The 19367-nt window shown below is 40.8% G+C and overlaps 1 protein-coding gene across 4 annotated transcripts in view; it reads right to left on the bottom strand.

Moving 5' to 3' along the window:
- TSC22D1 (TSC22 domain family member 1) overlaps positions 1-19367 on the bottom strand; it is a 96850-nt gene that overhangs the window by 3588 nt on the left and 73895 nt on the right. Inside the window, exon 1 of one of the 4 annotated variants that reach the window (XM_014965928.1) lies at positions 12269-12773. The exons of 2 other annotated variants lie outside the window; for them this stretch is intronic. In XM_014965928.1, coding sequence (XP_014821414.1) covers positions 12269-12354 — 86 coding nt within the window. In that variant the 5' untranslated portion in view covers positions 12355-12773. Of the gene's footprint in view, positions 1-5140; positions 5167-12268; positions 12774-19367 lie in introns of those variants that run through there. One more of the 4 variants, XM_014965929.1, reaches the window with a different exon arrangement.

The following is a 19367-nucleotide window of genomic DNA, read 5'->3' on the forward strand; positions in this document are numbered from 1 at the left end:
ACCCGCCGGCGGGAGCGCGGCCGCCCGTTGCCGCGCCGACAGCGCCACCTGTCGGCCCCACCGCAGCGCCGCCCCGGGGCTCCGGGGCCGGGACGGTTCTCGCCGGGGTAACGGCTGCCCGGTCCCCGGGGCTCCATCCACACCTGGCCGTGCCACCGCCTCGGCCCCGAGGATCCGCGTTCCCCCCCCGCGAAGAACGCAACCGGCACCCGGCAGCTCTGCCCGCTCACACTGAGCCATGGGCGCTGCGGGTAAAACCGTCCCAGGCCACTGCGGGTCTCCTAAAGCAGCCACCATCCCTCTCCAGCCATCAACACAGGCCTTACCAGCCCGAAAATAACCCACATTTATTAAAAAATAAATTATTCATCCATCAGGTCATCCCACAAAAAGCACGCGCGGCAGATCTCTAGCAAGCCAGCTCATCTTCTACAATAATCTTCTACCATAACAGGGAAAAGGCCTATTTGCTAATTTTTTTAGATAGTACTACGCAGCACCTAATGGTCTTCAAAGTTGCAGCACATGGATTAATAATTCAGGAAAAAAAAAAATTCTTTTCCCATATAACCGTGGTGTTACTTCCCAACACACGTTACCCCCTCGTGTGTCACGGAACGTGGTCGCTGCAGGCACAGCCAGCCCCAGGGACCCCTTCTCTACCCCTTCAGGCTGGAAGGAGACCCCAGGCTGAGTTAGGCTACCACAAGAAACGACCAGCTTCTAAAAACAGCGTTTTCTAGACCTGCACTTTCATCTGGCATTACATGGCACAAAAATAAAAGTCAAAAGCCTCTTCCGTTCCCTGCAGCGAACTCCTCCAAGTCACACACATGTCACAGGTGCTGATGCCAGAGAAGCAGGAAAGCCAGGAGCCACGGAATAATCATCTTAGACCTAAATTTAGCGTTTGCGTATCTGCATCATCCTTCTTAGTCTATTTATGCTGTCCTAGTCTACTATTCTTTCATTCAGTAATGCCAGCAGAGTAGTACGAGCTAATCCTATTCACGAGAGAGGTCACATTTAAGAATAAGAGCGCCTCAGAGCTGCTTTTCCGGTGCCACATACGCTGCACATCCCGCAAGGGCACAGCTCTCACCTCGCCCCTTGGGTACCCGGGGTGAGTTGCATAGAATAGCACCCAACAGGCTGAAAAAATAACAACTACAACAAAAAACCCAACAAAAAAACACCCAACCAAACCCCGAACCCATCCTTGCCTGAATTGACTTGCAAATTTAATAGCCAGTAAATGAGAAGCAACACATTAAAACAGAGGCATCAGGCTCCAGCTTCCCACCTCCTGATGGACAAACACCAGTAGCCACACATTGTACACACCAACTGGCCGCCTGCTTCGCAGGGGCTACTTACTACACACGATGGTACTCCTCCTGTTCAACGATCAAGTGAGACATTTAATCAACAGCTCCAAAAACACATCATCTATACCAGAAGCTGTATCAGGTCCTGTCCCAGACTTGAAAGTAATGTTTTATGAAGGGCTTGGGGGGGGGGGGGGAAAAAAAAAAAAAAAAAAAAAAAAAAAAAAAAAAAAAATCAGTAATATCTCAAATGATTCCTCATCTTGGCAGTTACTAGTGACATTAGAATTAACGAAATTACCCCTAAGCTTGGGTCCATCTGCAATCTCCATCCCCTGAAGCTCCTAATCAGAAAAAGGCAGATTAGGTGTAAAAAGGGAGACATCCTATCTCTGCTAATTAGGTCCTTATAAAATGAGTCGCTTAAGATAGCAAACTCACCTGCCTGAACAGACGCACCCTTGAAACACCTGCTTTGCTGTCGCAGGACAGACAGCAGACATTTGTATGTATTTTCATTTGCACATGTGAAAATAAAGTCACAAATGCATTCCAGGACAACTGTTGGTGCTGCCATAACGAGTGATAATTATTAAATGCCATCATTCCACTTTTGCCAGAAAAATGGTATCATTCTCTGACTAAATTAACAATAAATAACATTCCCCTCTTTAATCTATATTAATATCTCTTCATGAAGAAGAGATACAGATATGGTCCTAAATCCAATTCCCACTAAACTCATTAACCATCTTCCATTAATTTCAGTGGGCTTTTAGCACATTCCTTCATTTATTTTTAGATGCCTACAAGCTGAGTTGTGATTCAAACAGAAAGCTGTCAGCTGCGTAAGTAGGACTGCATATTAATATGCATGTTCTGCTTTGCCCACCCTATAAAAGAAAAAAAAAAAAAGCAAACCATAAAGTGTCCCTTTATGGCTGTGAAAGCTCAAAGCTCTCAGATCATCTGGGAAATAAAAAAACATGATGTACTACTTTCATCCCCAAAACGGGAGGGGTGAGAGGAGGAGAAAGCATCACTAATCTCCAATGCTTTTTTAACATATAGATATCATCTATGAAATAAAACAATCTACGGACGTTTTAAGGAAAATAATCTTCCAAAATCCCTTTCCTCCTGTTTTCTCATTGCTTTGTCTCCCCTCCTGCCTCCTCCATCATTACATTGAACATGCACCTCACTAGGATTGTTTTGATTCACTCACCCTCCCTTACAGCCCTAAAAGGGAATCAAGATGATTACTGTGTGACTCAAAAACCTTCTAACCGTTTAACACCTCTTTAACAGATACTTCACGATATTCCTGCAAAAACTTACAATTTGACATTCCTGGGAGCAGAGGTGAGAAAGGCTGCAGGATTCCTCCTCTCTGTAAAGCCACTCTGGGTCTGCACTGGGGTGGGACTGATTCATGTCCCTCTTGGCCCCTGATACGCGACGAGGGACATTTGTTCTGAGTCCTCTCACAGGGAGGATCACTCGATGTGGAAGCCTGTATGTCTATGGAGCACCCCAGGTGTTCACAAACTGCATAAAGTAATAGAAAAAGGCTCGAAACGGGCTACTGAGAGACGAGCAGAAACTCAATATGCTGCTAAATGAGTAGCTCCCCAGCATCTTTGATCCTCAACAAAATTAACTGCTTAAGTTGAAATACATACGGTAGTGAAAGACTTCTTAGCACGCTTCACCTTTTGTAGTGTTTCAGTTCTTAAACACTGTTTCTCCCACTAAATAATCTCCTCTTGTCTCAGTTTAATCATGCTAAGCACTTGAAAAAAAAAAAGTGCTTTTCAAAAAAAGTGCTTTTCATCTTAAGCACATAATGAGGTGAGCTGCAGCACACAAGCGTTTTGTCTGGTTTGGCATATTTCTGCGTGCGTGTTAAAAAATTCTTCCACTTAAAAAGCCCCTTCTCTTTCAAGTACCTTGTCAACGTACACTCCCTTTAGATACCAACATTAAAAGCAGGAGACATGCATCTCCTGAAGTTCAAATAAATCTCATCTTTTGACTATGTTGCAAAGGGGCCACACCAGAAACCGTATTAGAAAACAGCAGTTTCTGTCACAGCACACTTTCATCTTACACGATAGACAGGCTCAGGTCCTGTCGACATCAACTATGATTTTCAACTGAAAAATAAGAGTACTAAAGAGGTTAAAAAAAAAATAATCTGTTAATTACTCGAGAAAAGACCATAGTGATTAGATTCTACATGACATCTGACTTTACATTTCACTTGGCATCTATACATTGTCAATAAATGGCAAAGTACTGTTCTGCCTTAAAATTCATAAATTCAAAACTATTTGTGTATTGACAGCAACCCCCTGCCCAGTATCAAAATTAAGTAGAATTGCTCCAAGCTAATAACCTAAAGAGGAAGCTCTGCCTGCAGTTGACATCAAGGACTAAAGGATTATTTATTTCAATAGACCATGATTTTTTTTTTTCTTCATCTCCATAAAGGTACAAGATAGGCTGGAGAGGCTGCCCAATTAATTTCTTCTCCCACAATAAGTCATAATTATTTTTTTTTTCCGACAGACTAAGGTCAACCCCCTCCTATACCCCTACACCCCCCCGCAAAAAAAAAGTCACATTCAGACAGTATAAGATGACAGAATCTCAGCCAACTTTCTTCTCCAGTGCAAAACTTGTAGCTAGGATCTTGATTGAAAGAAACCAAGCCATGAAGAACTTACTGCTCAGCTTCAAGTGCTAACGTGTATTTAATTTCTAGTTTGAATTCTACAGACTTCAATTTACCTATCTCTGCTAAATTGATGAACCTCTTGATATCAGATATTACTCTCTCAGATTTCCTAAATGTGTGCTTTTTCCTCCCCCATAGTAAAGTTATTTGCATCTATAACTCGGTCTGCTCACAACTGGGTTTTAGTTCCATGAAAAACAGATAAAAGGGAAAGCTATGCAAGATGCCAGTGAGATGAAGTACTATATTTGTAATTTTTTTTTTTCCCCAGATGTGCAAGCATAACTAAATAAATATTCAGCAGAAAGAATACACACACCCTACTGGGGTTCTGGAAATAACCTGTCAGTATCTCTAATCGCAATGCATACACAGAAGTATCACGCTGTGCACTCCGCACAGGAGACAGAAGGCTGCATTTAAAAGCAAGAAGATAACCATGTAAGATCAAAAGAGAAACATGGAGCGGTTCTTGCTGGCTCCTCTGAGGATATCCTCTTCCTCTTTTACAGGCAACTAATTGCTAAGTCAACTCTAGTTGTTTTTAATGAGAATTATAATGATTCTACCAATTTTAATGCTGACAAAATAAAGCACAAGGTCTATCTCAAAACCCTGGATATAGGCAAACACAGAGATAATCCACTCTTTACTGGTCAGAGGTAACTCTGCAAGGAAGTATGAGCCATCTTTGAGCCATTTTGATGCTCAAAGAGGGACATGCAGCATCCCCTTTCCTGAGATCATCCATAGATGACCATCTAGCAATGCAGTTGGGATGGATTAAGGACTGAAGCACATTCCACTGAGTTGCAAAGTCTCCTCACAGAGTCAAGTGAGGTCTGTAACTCAAAACCTGAATTGCATCCAGATGTTCCACCACCTAAATTTAAAGAGTTACATATTTGCAGTAACATCTAGTTGGGGAATCACAGGCTTTCCTAATTTCATATCCCAGCTTAAAATGAGTAAGTGCAAAATATTTAACTGTGTTAAAAGTGAAAGCCCTCCTCAGTATCCCATAAACTGCCCTTGACCAAGGACTGCAAGCGGGAAAAGATCCACCAACCGTGTTAGCATCCTCAAAGTTTTAAGTGAGACATCTGAGCCAGGAATTGATTTTCTTTCCTCCAGAAAGCTGCACACAACGTCACTCTGCATGCTGTCACTGTCCCCAGGATGAAAGGGGAAAAAGAAGTTTAGTGCCATAAAACAACATATGTAGAGAAGTGATAAAACGTTACAATCCTTAAGTTTCATTACCTGAAGCACGGAGATGAAATTAATTTTTCCTTTATGTGAAATTTGATTTAAAGAACTTTAGATTTAACACATAAAAAGAGCATTAAGTTCCCTTATGCGTAGCTTTCACCTGCCATGCTTTTCTCAAAGCCAAGGAGAACACCTTGAAGAAAACCCCACTTACACTAGCATTTAATCCCACTTGTTCTAGCTTTACAACAACAGATTTTTTCAACCGTACACTCCAAAATTACACGAAGAAGGGAGGAAAGAGTCACTGGAGCATTTCAACTTACACCGAACATAACAAAAGAAACACAGCAAGTATAGGAAGTGGTTTGGCACAGTGACACGACCAGCATTTGGAAAGCTGAAGTTCATTTATATTAAGCAGCATCTCTGACCCAGGGGACCAACAGCCCAGGAGGGACGCTGGGACAGTGGCTGACGCTCACCCACCCCACCCTACCTTGATAGCACACCATGGGATTTAGTCATCGAATTAAAAAACAGGCAATTTAACCTGTAACTGAGAAAGGTCATCTTATATTATTTTTTTTTTAAACTTTTAATATTTCTATTTCCTCAAGGCTATAGAAAAGTCACACGAAGTCATGTGAAATGGGAATACTATGTCTTACTGACTGGTGCTAATTATGGACAGGGGGGATGGAGGACCTTAAGTCCTCCATTTCCCTTGTTCCCAGCTCGCTGTAAAGCCTACACCCTTTGCGCTTTTTTTTTTTTAAACCGCTTTCCTTTCTCTTTTCCCACCTCCTCCCTTTTTTCTAATTGTTCCCCTTGAAACTACACTGAAAATCTTGGATCAGCTAATAATTTAGTCATGCTTATTAAGAAATTATTTATATGGCCTACATTTTTCACTGAATATAATTTTCCCTTTGATGGCCACTTTTCAATTCAGCACTTGAAATTAATTCTCTATTTCCCACACAAGTATATCGCACTAGAAGCCAACTCAAAGTTGCTAGGAACAAAGCCAAACCCTGCAATTAACCAGCAAACTCCTATGGTCTTGGAGGTTTGGAATGAAGTTCCCCACTCCACCTTTTACAGGAATTATTAAAAACAGTCAATGATGATTGACTAACTACTTAAAGTGGGTCTACAGGAAAGATGGGGAGAGAGACTTTATCAGGGACCATAGCAATAGGACAAGGGGTCATGGTTTTAAGTTGGAAGAGGGTAGATTTGGATTAGATACTAGGAAGAAATTCTTTAGTGTGAGGGTAGTGAGACAATGGAACAGGCTGCCCAGAGAAGCTGTGGATGCCCCATGCTTGGAGGTGGTCAAGACGAGGCTGGATGAGGCTTTGAGCAACCTGGTCTAGTGGGAGGTGTCCCTGCCCATGGCAGGGGGGTTGGAACTCTATCTATAAGGTCCCTTTCAAACCAAAGCATAGTACGATTCTATGATCAAAGAAGAAAAGTACAGAAACAAAACAGGAGGTAAGTGTGGGAATGAGCAGGAGGAATTCAATCTGCTGTGAACCAGGGTGAAGGTCCGCCAACTGATCACTCATTATCACCCTGTTGTGCAGAACTATTAAGGCCATCCAGTTGAATAATAATAAGCCCCCAACACCAACACATGTAGTAGAAGACAATAAGCTGAGAGTTCAATGCCACTTTTCATCTTCTGTAAGTACTCTAAGATGACAGACCTCTATCCAGTTGTCCATTTACACTCCTACAATTTCAGTCTCCTTGCAATCCCTGGCAAAAGCCTCCACAAGGATCAGTAGCATCAATGAACAAGTAAGTGAATGACTTTCAGATTAACTCCCTTGCCTCTAATGCACATATATTACACAACCTTGTAATAAACTATTTCCTAATTTCTGAGGGGTCAAAACACTCTACTTCAATTGTGTTTCAACCCACAGTTTATCTTTTAGTGACTTCCTAAAAAATGTACAGAAAATCCAAGACCTGCTGTTCCATCCAAGCAAAAGTGCACTTTAACAGGCTGAATTCACTCTAATGTATTTAAAGGTATTTTTATACCTGAATGGAAACTTTCATTTGTAGAAATCAAACCCCGTGTACCTCCACCCATTCAGGAAGTGTGGGGGGAATTTCCAAAAAACACATAAGAGTGTGACCTGATTTACCAGATTTATTGCATAGTGCAATAGCCCAAAGTCTTGCTCCCCTTTACCAACCATCAAGTTGGGCACTTGCTGGACAATTTCCTGCCCAGTCTGTGATTCCCTCCCCCTCTCCTATGGAAATGAGAGGAATCTGATCTATGCCCATGCTTCAACTCAGCAGGGTGTTGAGAACTAAGTACAGCTAGACCCTGGAGCAGGAAAGTACTCCCAGGCTTCTTAATCCAGGCATAGCTTCAGTGATTTAAGAGTCACAAATCCTGCTGACTCACAATTGCAGAAATCCCAGAGTATCTCCACGTAAAAAAAAAAAAAAGAAGAAAAAAACCCCACAAACCTCCAAACCCCAAGCATTTGCACTCTCCTCGCTGAAGGAAGACATTTTAAAGCAATATTGATGTGAAATAGAATGCAAGATACCCGGGAAAGTACGTAAAACTATGAAATGAGGTGTGCTTAAAAATAACTTTAAAATTACCTAAAGACAGATAAATAGGTATTTAAATCTGACCTGACTGTGCCTTATGGCTTTAGAGACATATTACCCACTTCAGCACAACACTTCGTTCCTGTAATCCTGCCACACTGCAAACTGAAGAGAACAGTCAGAACAGATGTGCTGGCTCAGCATATTTTGAATATGTCCCTGGAGCACCTTCTAGGCCAGAGACTGCAAATGGCTGGCATATGTCCACGTCATCTACAGAAGGCCTGTATATTCTGAAGTCCTGGGTTCCTTCAAGAGGGATTCAGCCTTCCTCAGTACCCTACTGCTCCTCTAAAGGAACCCCAGGCAGTAGAAAGCCTTAATTTCCACAGGACTCCATCTTCTAGCTTATAAACAGCAAGTACCTTGAGACTGCCAGATCCACAGTGGCCACGTGGAGAAGACACCACTGACATTTAGCCACCCTTGAGACAGACATTCTGCAAACAGCAGAAGATATACTCTTAATCTTTTAATACACAACTTGAAGGAAAGATTACAGCATATTATTTCATACCTATTCGGTATCTGGGTAATCATCTTTATGTAGAGTTGGCTAAATTTATGAGTGGCATCCTGTTTACGAAGCAGTCCTGTCCACTCCCTTATGCTGCTGATGCCTGTTTTCTTGTGGATATCCACCTAAAATACATTTCACTACCTGTTCCAAGAGTTTTTTCATACAAAACAAGGTCTGAGCTCATGTATATACTGTGTCAGGCACCTAACACTTCTTGAAAACAATTACCTCATCCTCCAGAAACCACTGTCATTAAGATGACACCTTGAACCTTCGCGGCTTAAAAAAAAAACAAACTCAAAACAAAACCAAACCTCTACAAAAACAAACCCCAACCAACTCCAGTATCAGAAGTCTGAGATGAGTAACCCACTTACTAACGCATGGGAGTCCAAAACAGCTCCCGGGTACATTTCCTCGTTCTCAGGCAGGGTGTTAGCCCAGGTGCCCAGTGGCCACTCTTCTACAGCATCAACGTGGCGAGCTGCCACCCTGCTCTCAACTTAGAGGAAGGAGAGAAAAGCCCCGCTGAGAGACAGGACTTACAGCCCCCTCTCTTCCAGCTTTACTGGTGGAGCCAGGGAACCACTGCTGCGGTGGCTTGTCCCACCAAGCACAGAGAAGTCACCTCTTAGGGAACCCAACCCTAGGTGGCCTCCCATCTGGGGAGGTACTGCCTGCTCCCACACAAGGTACAGAATGGGGGAATTCCTCTCTGACTCTTCCCGGCCACTACCAATTGCCAGAGGCCCTGGGCAGGTAGATGGCAACATCAATCAGCAGTTCAAGTACAAGCAATCATGACAGCTATAAACAAAAATATTTGTAAGTGAATGTTTGAGTCACAGGGTAGCGCTGGTGCAACCGAGATAGGATCCTGCCTTGAATTAGTTTGGCCAAACCTGTTTTTCAGCCCCATTTCTGAAGAACTCAGCATTTTAAAACAAGCTGTTGATAAACTCGTAGAAAAGAACCATTGAACCGATTCAGAGATTGAGGGAGTTTACTTATACTGATAGTCTGAAAAAAATGTAGAAGTACTTGAAAGGATCCTTGAAATCCTTGGAAGAAATGAGATGTGATTTAACTTGAGTGGAAAATTAGCTTTAAATAGAGAAAATACTAGGTTTCAGGGGCTGTCAGATTTTTATTAGAGTGCATCTATTTAATATTTACCTAATGATGAATTAAAGTCTGCCTTTTAAAAACAGTAAGAAGGACTAGCTCAAATATAGTTTGGATTTTATCCCTTGGTATTATCAGGTAGAGTCTGGATGCCCTTCACTGACGTATCCTTTTAACAAACTGCAGTTACTGAAGTTGACATAGGAATAGCCTAAATATAATAGTGCAAGACACAGAAGTTTTTGCCCCAGCCTTCAGTGCTGTTCATGTATTTTAACCAACTACAGCCCATCTTAACCATCCCAAGGGTTGGCAGGTGCACCCAGCACTCTCTTCTTCCAGTTGATGCCATGAACAGAGGCTGAAGCATCTTCAGACTTTTTATTCAATCTGCATTTTCAGCCAAGTTTCAAAAAGAAATATGGAAGATGCCACAACACTGTTCCTTCAGTACGAATATGGAAAAGTACCGATACAGACTGATCTCAAGCAGACACAGCCACCTACCTGCAGTACGCACTACAAGAGAAGTAGGATCTCCTGCACACCCATTTATACTTTTACCTTTTTTTTTTTTATATATATATATACACACACACACACTTCAACCATTTATACCCCATTTCCATGCCAGCTAGTTCTAAACAGCTCCCCAGTAGCACAAAAGCATCAGGGATCACTTTTCCAAAGCACCTTGGCGGAGCTCCAGAGCCTAAACTCTAGATCTTAGACTTCATTCTGGCAGCCAAACTTTAAAAGTATAAAGTATTTAATTTTGTTAAGAGCAAGAGCCCTTCTCAGTATGCTGTACACTGTCCTTGAGCAAGGACTGCAAGTGGGAAAAAGATCCTCCAATTGTGTCTGTATCCCGAAAGTTCTAAATGAGATGCCTGACCTGGGAATTTCTTCTCTTTCCTCCAGATTGCACACAACTGCACTCTCTAAGATATTCTGTGTTTAACCTGGAGAAAGCCAAATGCTTCTTTGCATTTGGCCCACGCATTCAGTGGGGTCAATTTTGGAAAGAAAATACAACCATATGCAACATCAGCCAAGAACAGCTGCAAGAGAGGTTAAAGTTTCTCCTTCGTTTGCAATTTACGGTGACGTGACAGTCAGCCAGCCTTAATTCACAGAAAAACAACTAGAGCAAAACCAGCGTCTCTGCAAGAGAAACTGGAGGAAACAACAGCAAATGAGAAGTAAACAGGAAGCAGCCTGCCAAACAAGAATACAGGAGAAATCATCCACATTTTCTCTATAACGCTAACGGGTGCAGATTTTGGGTTATGGCTAGAGGTGCTACTATGCTGCTATGTGTACCAGTAAAAATCAGTTATAGCAAAACCTCTTAATAATGCAGAAAGGTCAGAGAAAAAAAAAAAATCACACATCTACCCCATCACACTTTTTTCATTGTACATTTTATGGAATAGATTGGTTCATAGTAGGAAACAATCTTTTCAATACTACCTTTGTCATTCAGTAATATATAATGCCACAGATCATTGCTGCATACACACAGTGCGCAAGCATAATGTACCTGTTGTCACCATATTTCAATTGCTATTATAGAAGACTTATGCTGGTTCCTTATGCATTCAGATTAATTTAGTAAATTTTTTAACATTCATTTGAAAGTTTAAGCATGTTTTCAGAAACTGTTGATTGCTGAAGAAATTTTAAAAAATAGTTTTTTAAAAAAGTTCTCCAATATATAAGTTTATATTCTTTAAAGAGGCACTATTCACAGAGAAAAACTATTCTCCGTAGGCAATACCACAAAGTGACAAGAATATCAAGTGAAACGTATTAATTGGTATTTGTCAAGATGTACACGATGAGAGCAAATTTTAGGTTTTACGGGTGTGGCATAAAAGCACCAGTTCAGAGATCAGAAGTTATGAAAAACACATTCTGTGCTCCCTCCCACAGAAGGGTATTTGCCTTCTTTACATAGAACAACAACTCTGCAACATGAAGAGTCAGGGCATTTTTTTCCCCCCACTGTCATATATTTTTAACTCAGTAAAATAATTCTTCCCATTCATTGAGTTACTTGGTATTTCTTTTAAACACTAGAGAGAAAAGATCAAAAACATGCTTTGCATATTTCACTGTTTATATGGAAAAGGAAGTTAATAATGTAACTTGCAGACGACTAAGCTGAATTTCAATGCCTCTCCAAACATTTAACAAGACTGATTAACTAAACTTTTATTTAAATACGTGATGAGAGGGAAGATAGTATATACTATGTATGAAAAATATTTGAATTAATATGAACTTGCTTGATAGTAAGTTTCAAATCATGTTAAAATTCTCATTTTTTGTTTAGCTTTACATCATTTAAGATTTTAAATAATTGGAATAACTATATTTGGAAAGAGAAAAGTACTGCAATGGCATACATTTTATAATATGGATTATTTTAAGTATTGCTGTAAAGATATTTCAAGAGATGTAGATTGTCAGTGTAAAGTAAACCTCCTTGTGTGACACAGCACTCTCAATCAGTATGATAACTCCTAGCTTGAAATAATTTGAAATAATTTTAACAAGTACCAATCGCCTTGGTGTAGGAGAAGCACTTTTAAGTACTTGCTCAAAGCAAATAGTTTAAGAAACTATTAAAAAAATAGAGGGAGACAAGTAAATCAGGCACCTCAAAATTAAAAGCTTTATAAATACCTCTTTAGATGCTGTTCCAGATCCAAGAATAGCACTTTCATGGTTATTTGGTCAGAGCCTTGTTTCTGGAGAAGTGTCACTTTCATTGATGTATCTATTTAGTACCTGCCGATTAGTTTCCCCCAGATGGAGGGTCGGAAGAAATACCTCTGGGTCCTTGGCAGCCGTGAGATTAGCATTAGCATTCCACTATTAACCACGGGTCCTGAACTCCGCAGCACTTTCAAGAATCTCAAAGCCTTGCCCGTTAAAGATTATCCACTCACTTCTATTCAAAGTTTGCAGAGTTTAATAGTGGTTGGTCATGATCAACAAAAACAAGAAGGGTGAACGGTGACGACACTACAGAACCTGGGGTCACATGGTGTTCTGTTACATAAAGCATCAAGAGAGATTAAAATCTTCACGATTAGGTTTTCAAATGCATCTTCTCTCAGCAGTGCCAAATTCGCCAACCCTCAAGCTGATTCAGCCTGCTCCCACTTTTTGTAAAGCACATGTTAATTGCTACAGGTAGCTAATTCTGCTTAGAGAAAGGCAGCTGAGTTGCACTGTTTCTCAAATCCAAGCTCTAGTGCTTAATAGCAACTGTAATTAGACACAGAACTGACAGTACTCAGTTTGGTAAAAAGTATTTCATGCAGGCAAATGCTATCCCTGACTGCTATTATAACAAGAACCAGTGACGAGAATTACAGGCATGCATCTGGTTAGAGTCCTCTGCATATAAATAAAATAAAGATTTAAAAACTCATCATGTATCAATCCAAAATTCAATCAAATATTGCAAATTCTTCCTCATAAGAAACACAGATTAATGTAAGGAATTTTTGGTGCATTGTAGTACACCTACAACACGCAACTGCAAGCCTGAATTTCACTGAATTTTTAGAGTTGGAAGGGACCATAGAGATCATCTAGTCCAACTCCCCTGCTAAAGCAGGACCACCCAGAGCTTGTCAGAGCATGTTACTCAGGACTGCATCCAGGCGGGTCTTGAAAATCTCCAAAGAAGGGGACTCCACAACCTCCCTGGGCAGCCTGTTCCAGGGCTCTGTCACCCTCACCGTGAAGAAGTTCTTCCTCATATTCAAGTGGAACCCTTTATGTTCCAACTTGTGCCCAACCTAAGCCTACCTGCATAGGTACCATTACCCAACAGTACTTCAACGTAAATATATTCCTTTCTCTGTCAGGGTGAAGGGTTTTCAGCACGAACAGAAGTTGATGGCTCACAGTCCATTGTAGAGAACTGCACAAAATTTACCTTCCTAGTCTACACATGAGCTGGAAAGCAGGAGATAACCCCTCATCCTGCAAAGAGCTGGCTACTGGCACCACGTGTGCAGCAACCCCCAGCACACAAGAGAGGTTGGGCACTGATATTACACTTTTCCGTCTAAGTCAGACCAAGACCACAAAAATGCAGAGACAAAACCAGAAACCAAACCCAGCAGACGTTGCCTGGGCTTACTGCTGACTGCTAAAGCGATGTCAGATGTGTCTCCTCAGGTAGATTTGCATTGTAGGATTATATAGGAAAGAAAAAAAAGCAGAAGGACCAAACAAGTTGGCTCAGAGTGTGGCCATCTACTGTTTAGTTGTACCTTGTCAAAGCACCAAAGAAGTGGCTGATAGCCAGATAAGCAGGTATTACATGATAAAAAAGAAAAGTCTGGCTTAGGGGAAGGAGAGGTAAAGGCAATCCTACTTATTAGAACCAACAAGTTTACCATCACAGAAAGGGAGTATTTTGGTTAGGAGGTAGAAATGAAGTAAACAAAAAGAAATAACATGGTAATATTTATTTTTTTTTCCTGGGGAGGAGGTTGGATTAGTCCCCCATCCCCAGAGCCAAGAGGGATTTCAGATAATTTAAACTGGGCATCAGAGCTACTAACTGTGAAGCAGTGCAGAATATTTCTGAAAGGTCATCCCAGAGTCTGGTGCACCTGGCTTGTAAGGACAGAGCATCATGTTCTCTTTAAAACACACCAGGGATATTGGAGCAGACAAGTTACATTTTACTGTTTTCTCTCATTACATGAAGCCCATCTCCCTCAGCACAGCATGGAAATGGGTAACAGTTGTGGCTCATTTGAGCATTCTCCTCTCACTCCCACTGAAAAGCCACAGAGGTGGGACCACTCAGGTGGCAGAGAAGCTGTATTCCAGGATCTTGGTCCTTGGAGAAGCAACAGACAGGTATAATGGTCCTACGAAAGGGACACTAACTCTGAAAGCAGAGCTAATCTTGAAAGCTTCAAGTGAAGCCTAACATGGTACAACTGCACATAAAAAGAAAAGAGGTGTGTGGGGGGGAAATGATTTGTATAAGGAAGGGGACTTTCAAGAGGCTTTCAAGGAACAGTCAGCTAGGAACAAAGAGAGCAATTACAGTAATCAACAACTCTTAAGATGAGAAAGTTTGACCCAGCAATACTGAATAACATCAATATCCAAGATGAAATATTACTTACAGCAAAGATTTTTGCTTACTTTAAGAGACAAAGCATCAAGCTGACTAGAGAAAGCTCTAAACCAATTCCAGAAAGCTGAACCAAGACAGAAATCATCATTTAAGTGGCATCCTTACATATCATTTGATCATCAGAGACTTTGTGCAATAATAATCCCTAATGAATCCTACTGGTTACGTTACCTTATATATCACGTATCCTACAGACTCCTTTGTCCACTCTATAAAGTACACAGCTAACCCGGGGCAGTCAGGCCAGGAAAACAATCTTTCACCATAACTGTTGTGCATAAAGCAGTCTGTGTGTACAGACACTGCTCACAGGTGTTTCCCATACTGCCTAAACCTATGGGTACGCACTGAAGTATGTTGGAATGGGAAAGGGATGAAAGCAGCTATGTTAACCTTTCCTGTGGAGTCTTTACTTCCTACTTTCTCCTTCCTACTCCAAGATGCCCTCCGAACAGGAGCTCCATCACACTAGGGGCTGTGTCAAGACAGTTAAAAACAAGGTTCAGTAAGTTGTACAAATCTGACAAGTACAATGCTCAACTTGAACACTGCTCTGATTCAAATCTGGGTTTCCTTTTATAGCCAGAAGGATCATTAAACATTAGATTGCATGGTGGTGGTGGTAGGGGAATCAATTTCTTAAGAGAACAAATCTAAGCACTGAATACAATTTATGAAAGACAAATAACTGTACTATCAACTCATTCCCACACACGAATAAAAAGAAACTGTAAAAACAGTTATCTTTCCAGCATCCTCCTCGTGAGCTTACGCTAAAATCCTTGAAATTTGCTCTGCTTATTAAAAGAAGTCATGTCAGAGTTAGTTTAAAAGTGAGAGGCAAATATATATCTATATTTTTATATATATATGCATATACGATGCAGGACTACTGAATAGTCAGCTGCTTCATTCTGCAGAGAAGCAAGTATGCTGCTGGGCCCACAAAGTTATTCATAGCTCCACTCCCAGTAACACCAATTGCCTTTTCCTCAGGCTTCAGCCCCAATTCTGGTCATAACTTTACAGTAAGGCAACATTCACAGGCGTTATTTGATGCTAATTATCCAGTTATGCCTAGTAAAATGGTTTCTATACCATAGATCTAAAAGCATATAATTCCAACTCATCACCTTTTTATTTGGGGGTTTGTGTCCCAGAGCAGTCATATCAATTTTATTTATCACCTTCATGAAAAACAGCAAAGGATTTGCTTTGTCAGTCACCAGACTGAAATAAAATTAAATATTATAATGTAAAGCAGTGCAGGGGCAGATATCACAATAACCACATGATTTTTCTCATAAGCAATCCCATAAATTTGCCAATTCTGATTACAATGCAGTCAAGTAATTAGAAGTACTGCTCGTTTATGGGTAGGTCAACAATGTACAGGTAACAGAAACCACAAAAAAAATGCAAGTCAACTGGATTAATTAAGCAATGGAACATTTTCACTGCTTTGAAAAACAGCCTCTAGCTGCAACCGAAAAATGCCTGAAGTACAAGGATCTTCTTTCTTCTCCTGTCACATTCAAGAATTCAGCACCAAGCTATGCTTTCCTTCCTTTGTCCTGAACCACTCTGGCTGTTATATAAAGTGACAGATTGCGCACAGATGAATTATCACTGTGGGTACACTAGGATGTCAGATATGGGTAAGTTTTAGCATTTCACGAAACAAAAAACAACAAGATTTCATGCATGATAGCATCAGGGTACCTAGGTTCCCCCCACCCATTGCTCTTATGTTCAAAGGGGAGGAGGGAGCACATTTCAAGGTATGTAACTTGCGGGACTCCCTGACAGCTTTGCTTTTAAAAAGAAATAGAAATACATCAGCCCGAGTTTAGATTTAACCTGGTAAGTGAATGAATCTGGCACTCAGCCAACAGGATTTGCTGTTTATGTCAGTCTGAATGAAGTGCGGGACTTCAGCCCGAATTCCTGAGCGTGTCACACATCACTGAGCTGCCATATACCTTCACGGGGTAAACATTTAGCAGGTTCATTTTCCGTGTACTATAGAGGACTTCAGAGACAGCTTGAATAATCCAGATTTCACCGTGGCAAAAAGCAGAAAATAAAGCACGAGCCAACCTTCAGACTAGAGACATAAAAAGCCCTATGGTGCCAACGTCAATTTTGCTGTGATGCTACAAACTAAGAATATATTTCAAACTCTGATGTGCATACCAGAACTCGACAAAGCAGAAATTATATCAGACAAACATTCAAGCTCTTCTTGAAGCTTTAAAGTTATGAGCCTGCAATCCTCAATTTAAGAGTTAAAAAATTACTAAAATAGTGATCAGAGATTGATTAGGATTTTCAAAGTTTGTTTTTATTTCAAAGCACAGTGTCCAAAACTACTACTTTAGGGGCTCAAAAAGACCAATCAAACATTTATATGAAGTTGCAGTGCTTATTGGTACAGGAGATGCCCCAAATACCATCTGCATCCTAACTTCTGGATTGTTTTTTTTAATATTTTACTTCCACCACCCCACCCCCACCTTAAATCAATCTTTATAACGTCCTTTGGCACACAATGTTCTGCAAGGCTGCTAGTCAGCGACAGCAGCACACAAACCCCAAATCTGATTTCAGAAAATATTCATTAGAACTCATCAGTGAAGCAAGGCACGCTGGATTATCAAAGGAAATAAAACTGACAACGAGAAAAGGCAAAAATCACAAAGAACTGTACAAAGACATCTGCACCATAATGAAAACCAAAGCAGTTAAGCAGTTAAGTGAGAGACAAGCACATGGATGCCAAGTTGGGAAGTAGCTCATTCCTAAATGCTAAGCAGCAGAAAGCACTGCTGTACCTTTGCTAATCCTCATATTTAAAACAGATGTAATGAAGTGCAGTTAGAAAAGATGGCTTTATTTCACTCCATCATTAAGCAGCTCAAAAAAAAAAAGTGTCTTTAGCTATTAACATCCTAATTAAGCACCTAAGGAATATTCTTACACATCCCTTGCAGTCATCACCAAGCGATACAAAGTTAAGGCTTTCAGTTACATGAAGATAAGCATTGCAATTGCACAGAATTAGTTGTTTTACACTTATTTTTCATTTTCATCTTGATACCACTTACATATACTGCCAAACAGCAAATCCTCCCTATATGAAAGATCAAGAAACATGTACAGGAAAAAAATCTTGCTGGGTCTGGAATGCCCATCTAGCCTGGGAACCACATCTAGGAGCAGCCAGAGGCAGAGGTTTGGGGGAGAACCCAAAAAGGTAGGCAGATAAATGTAACTTTCCTACAACATCCTCCTACTTGTTGGCAGCCTGCAGCTTAAGGAGTTCCTGCACAAGAAGGAATAACTTAGTGTTTAATACCTCAATAGGATTTTATTCCAATAACTGGTCCAGTTGTTTTCTTTTAAAGAAATTACTCACGTCTCACAGTTCTGAGACTTTGTCTCTGGATGGTTAATTTTGAGTTAATTACCCACAGAAGAAACAGTTTTCAAACTACCAAATATGAAGCATCAACCACCCTGGCTGCTAAACAGACATGAATTTGCATCTCTAGAGAAGACCCGATTTAAGAACACATTAGGAACACTCAGAAGCCACCATAAGCATGAAGGAACAGCTACAGGAAGAGTCTTCTCCAAGAACCACAGTGAGCAACCTGCAAGTGAAAGCTTTACATTCCACTGGCTGGAAATCACTAAACTTTTAGCATTTAATAATATAGAAGAACAAATGTCCTCAAAGCATATTCAGGCTGTGGAACTACATTAGTATCAGGACAAAGAAACACGTTAAAAAAATTGAGTAAAGTATCTTGGGGGGATGCAGTAATTATCATTGGTACTGAATGTGTACTGCCAATTATAGTATTTACTGATTACTGCTTTTTTGTATTGTGGAGTTCTGTAAAATCAGATGAAGCCTACAGGAGACAAGACTTGCATCTCTTCTACTTTTACAGTTAAGGCATGTCTTTACCCTGGTTATGCTGTCTTATCCTTAAAGCAAGCACTCCTTTCCTTCACTGTAGCACCTGTGAAATCCAAACCATCAGAATCTCTGATTAACGAGAAGCCTGATTAACATGGACTGACATAGCACAATAACAGCAGCTCAGCATTTTTTTTGCTACAAGGGACTGTCAATTTATTTTGCACGTTACATCAGCTGAATGCAAAATTAGTAATGATGGATTTATGGACATTGCACTAGACTGGAGGGGAAAGAACCCCGGTGTTTGGTTGCGTTGGGGTTCTTTTTAACTTATGCATGCAAGAGAAATCTTGAGAGTACTGTGAAGTTGCCAGTCATATAATTCATTAAACAGAACCTCACAGTTAAGGGGAAATTAATTTAAACAGACAGCTGCAGCACAAAGAGGAACTCACAATCCGCCTTGTTGAGACGGCCCATCCAAAACCTTCACAGACCAATTCCAAAACAAATCTGCACCCTGCCCAAACCTCCGAACTGAGACTTATCACTAGGTTTGGGCTAATGGGTATCAGTTACAGCTGTTCCTGGACACCAGAAACTCCTCAGCAATACAGCAACTTTATGAGACTAGATTGCAGATGACATTCCTTGAGCATTTGGTGACATCCATATTA

This window comes from Calidris pugnax, unplaced genomic scaffold (assembly GCF_001431845.1).
Source record: "Calidris pugnax isolate Ruff unplaced genomic scaffold, ASM143184v1 scaffold20, whole genome shotgun sequence".
In the NCBI taxonomy this organism is placed as follows: Eukaryota; Metazoa; Chordata; class Aves; order Charadriiformes; family Scolopacidae; genus Calidris; species Calidris pugnax.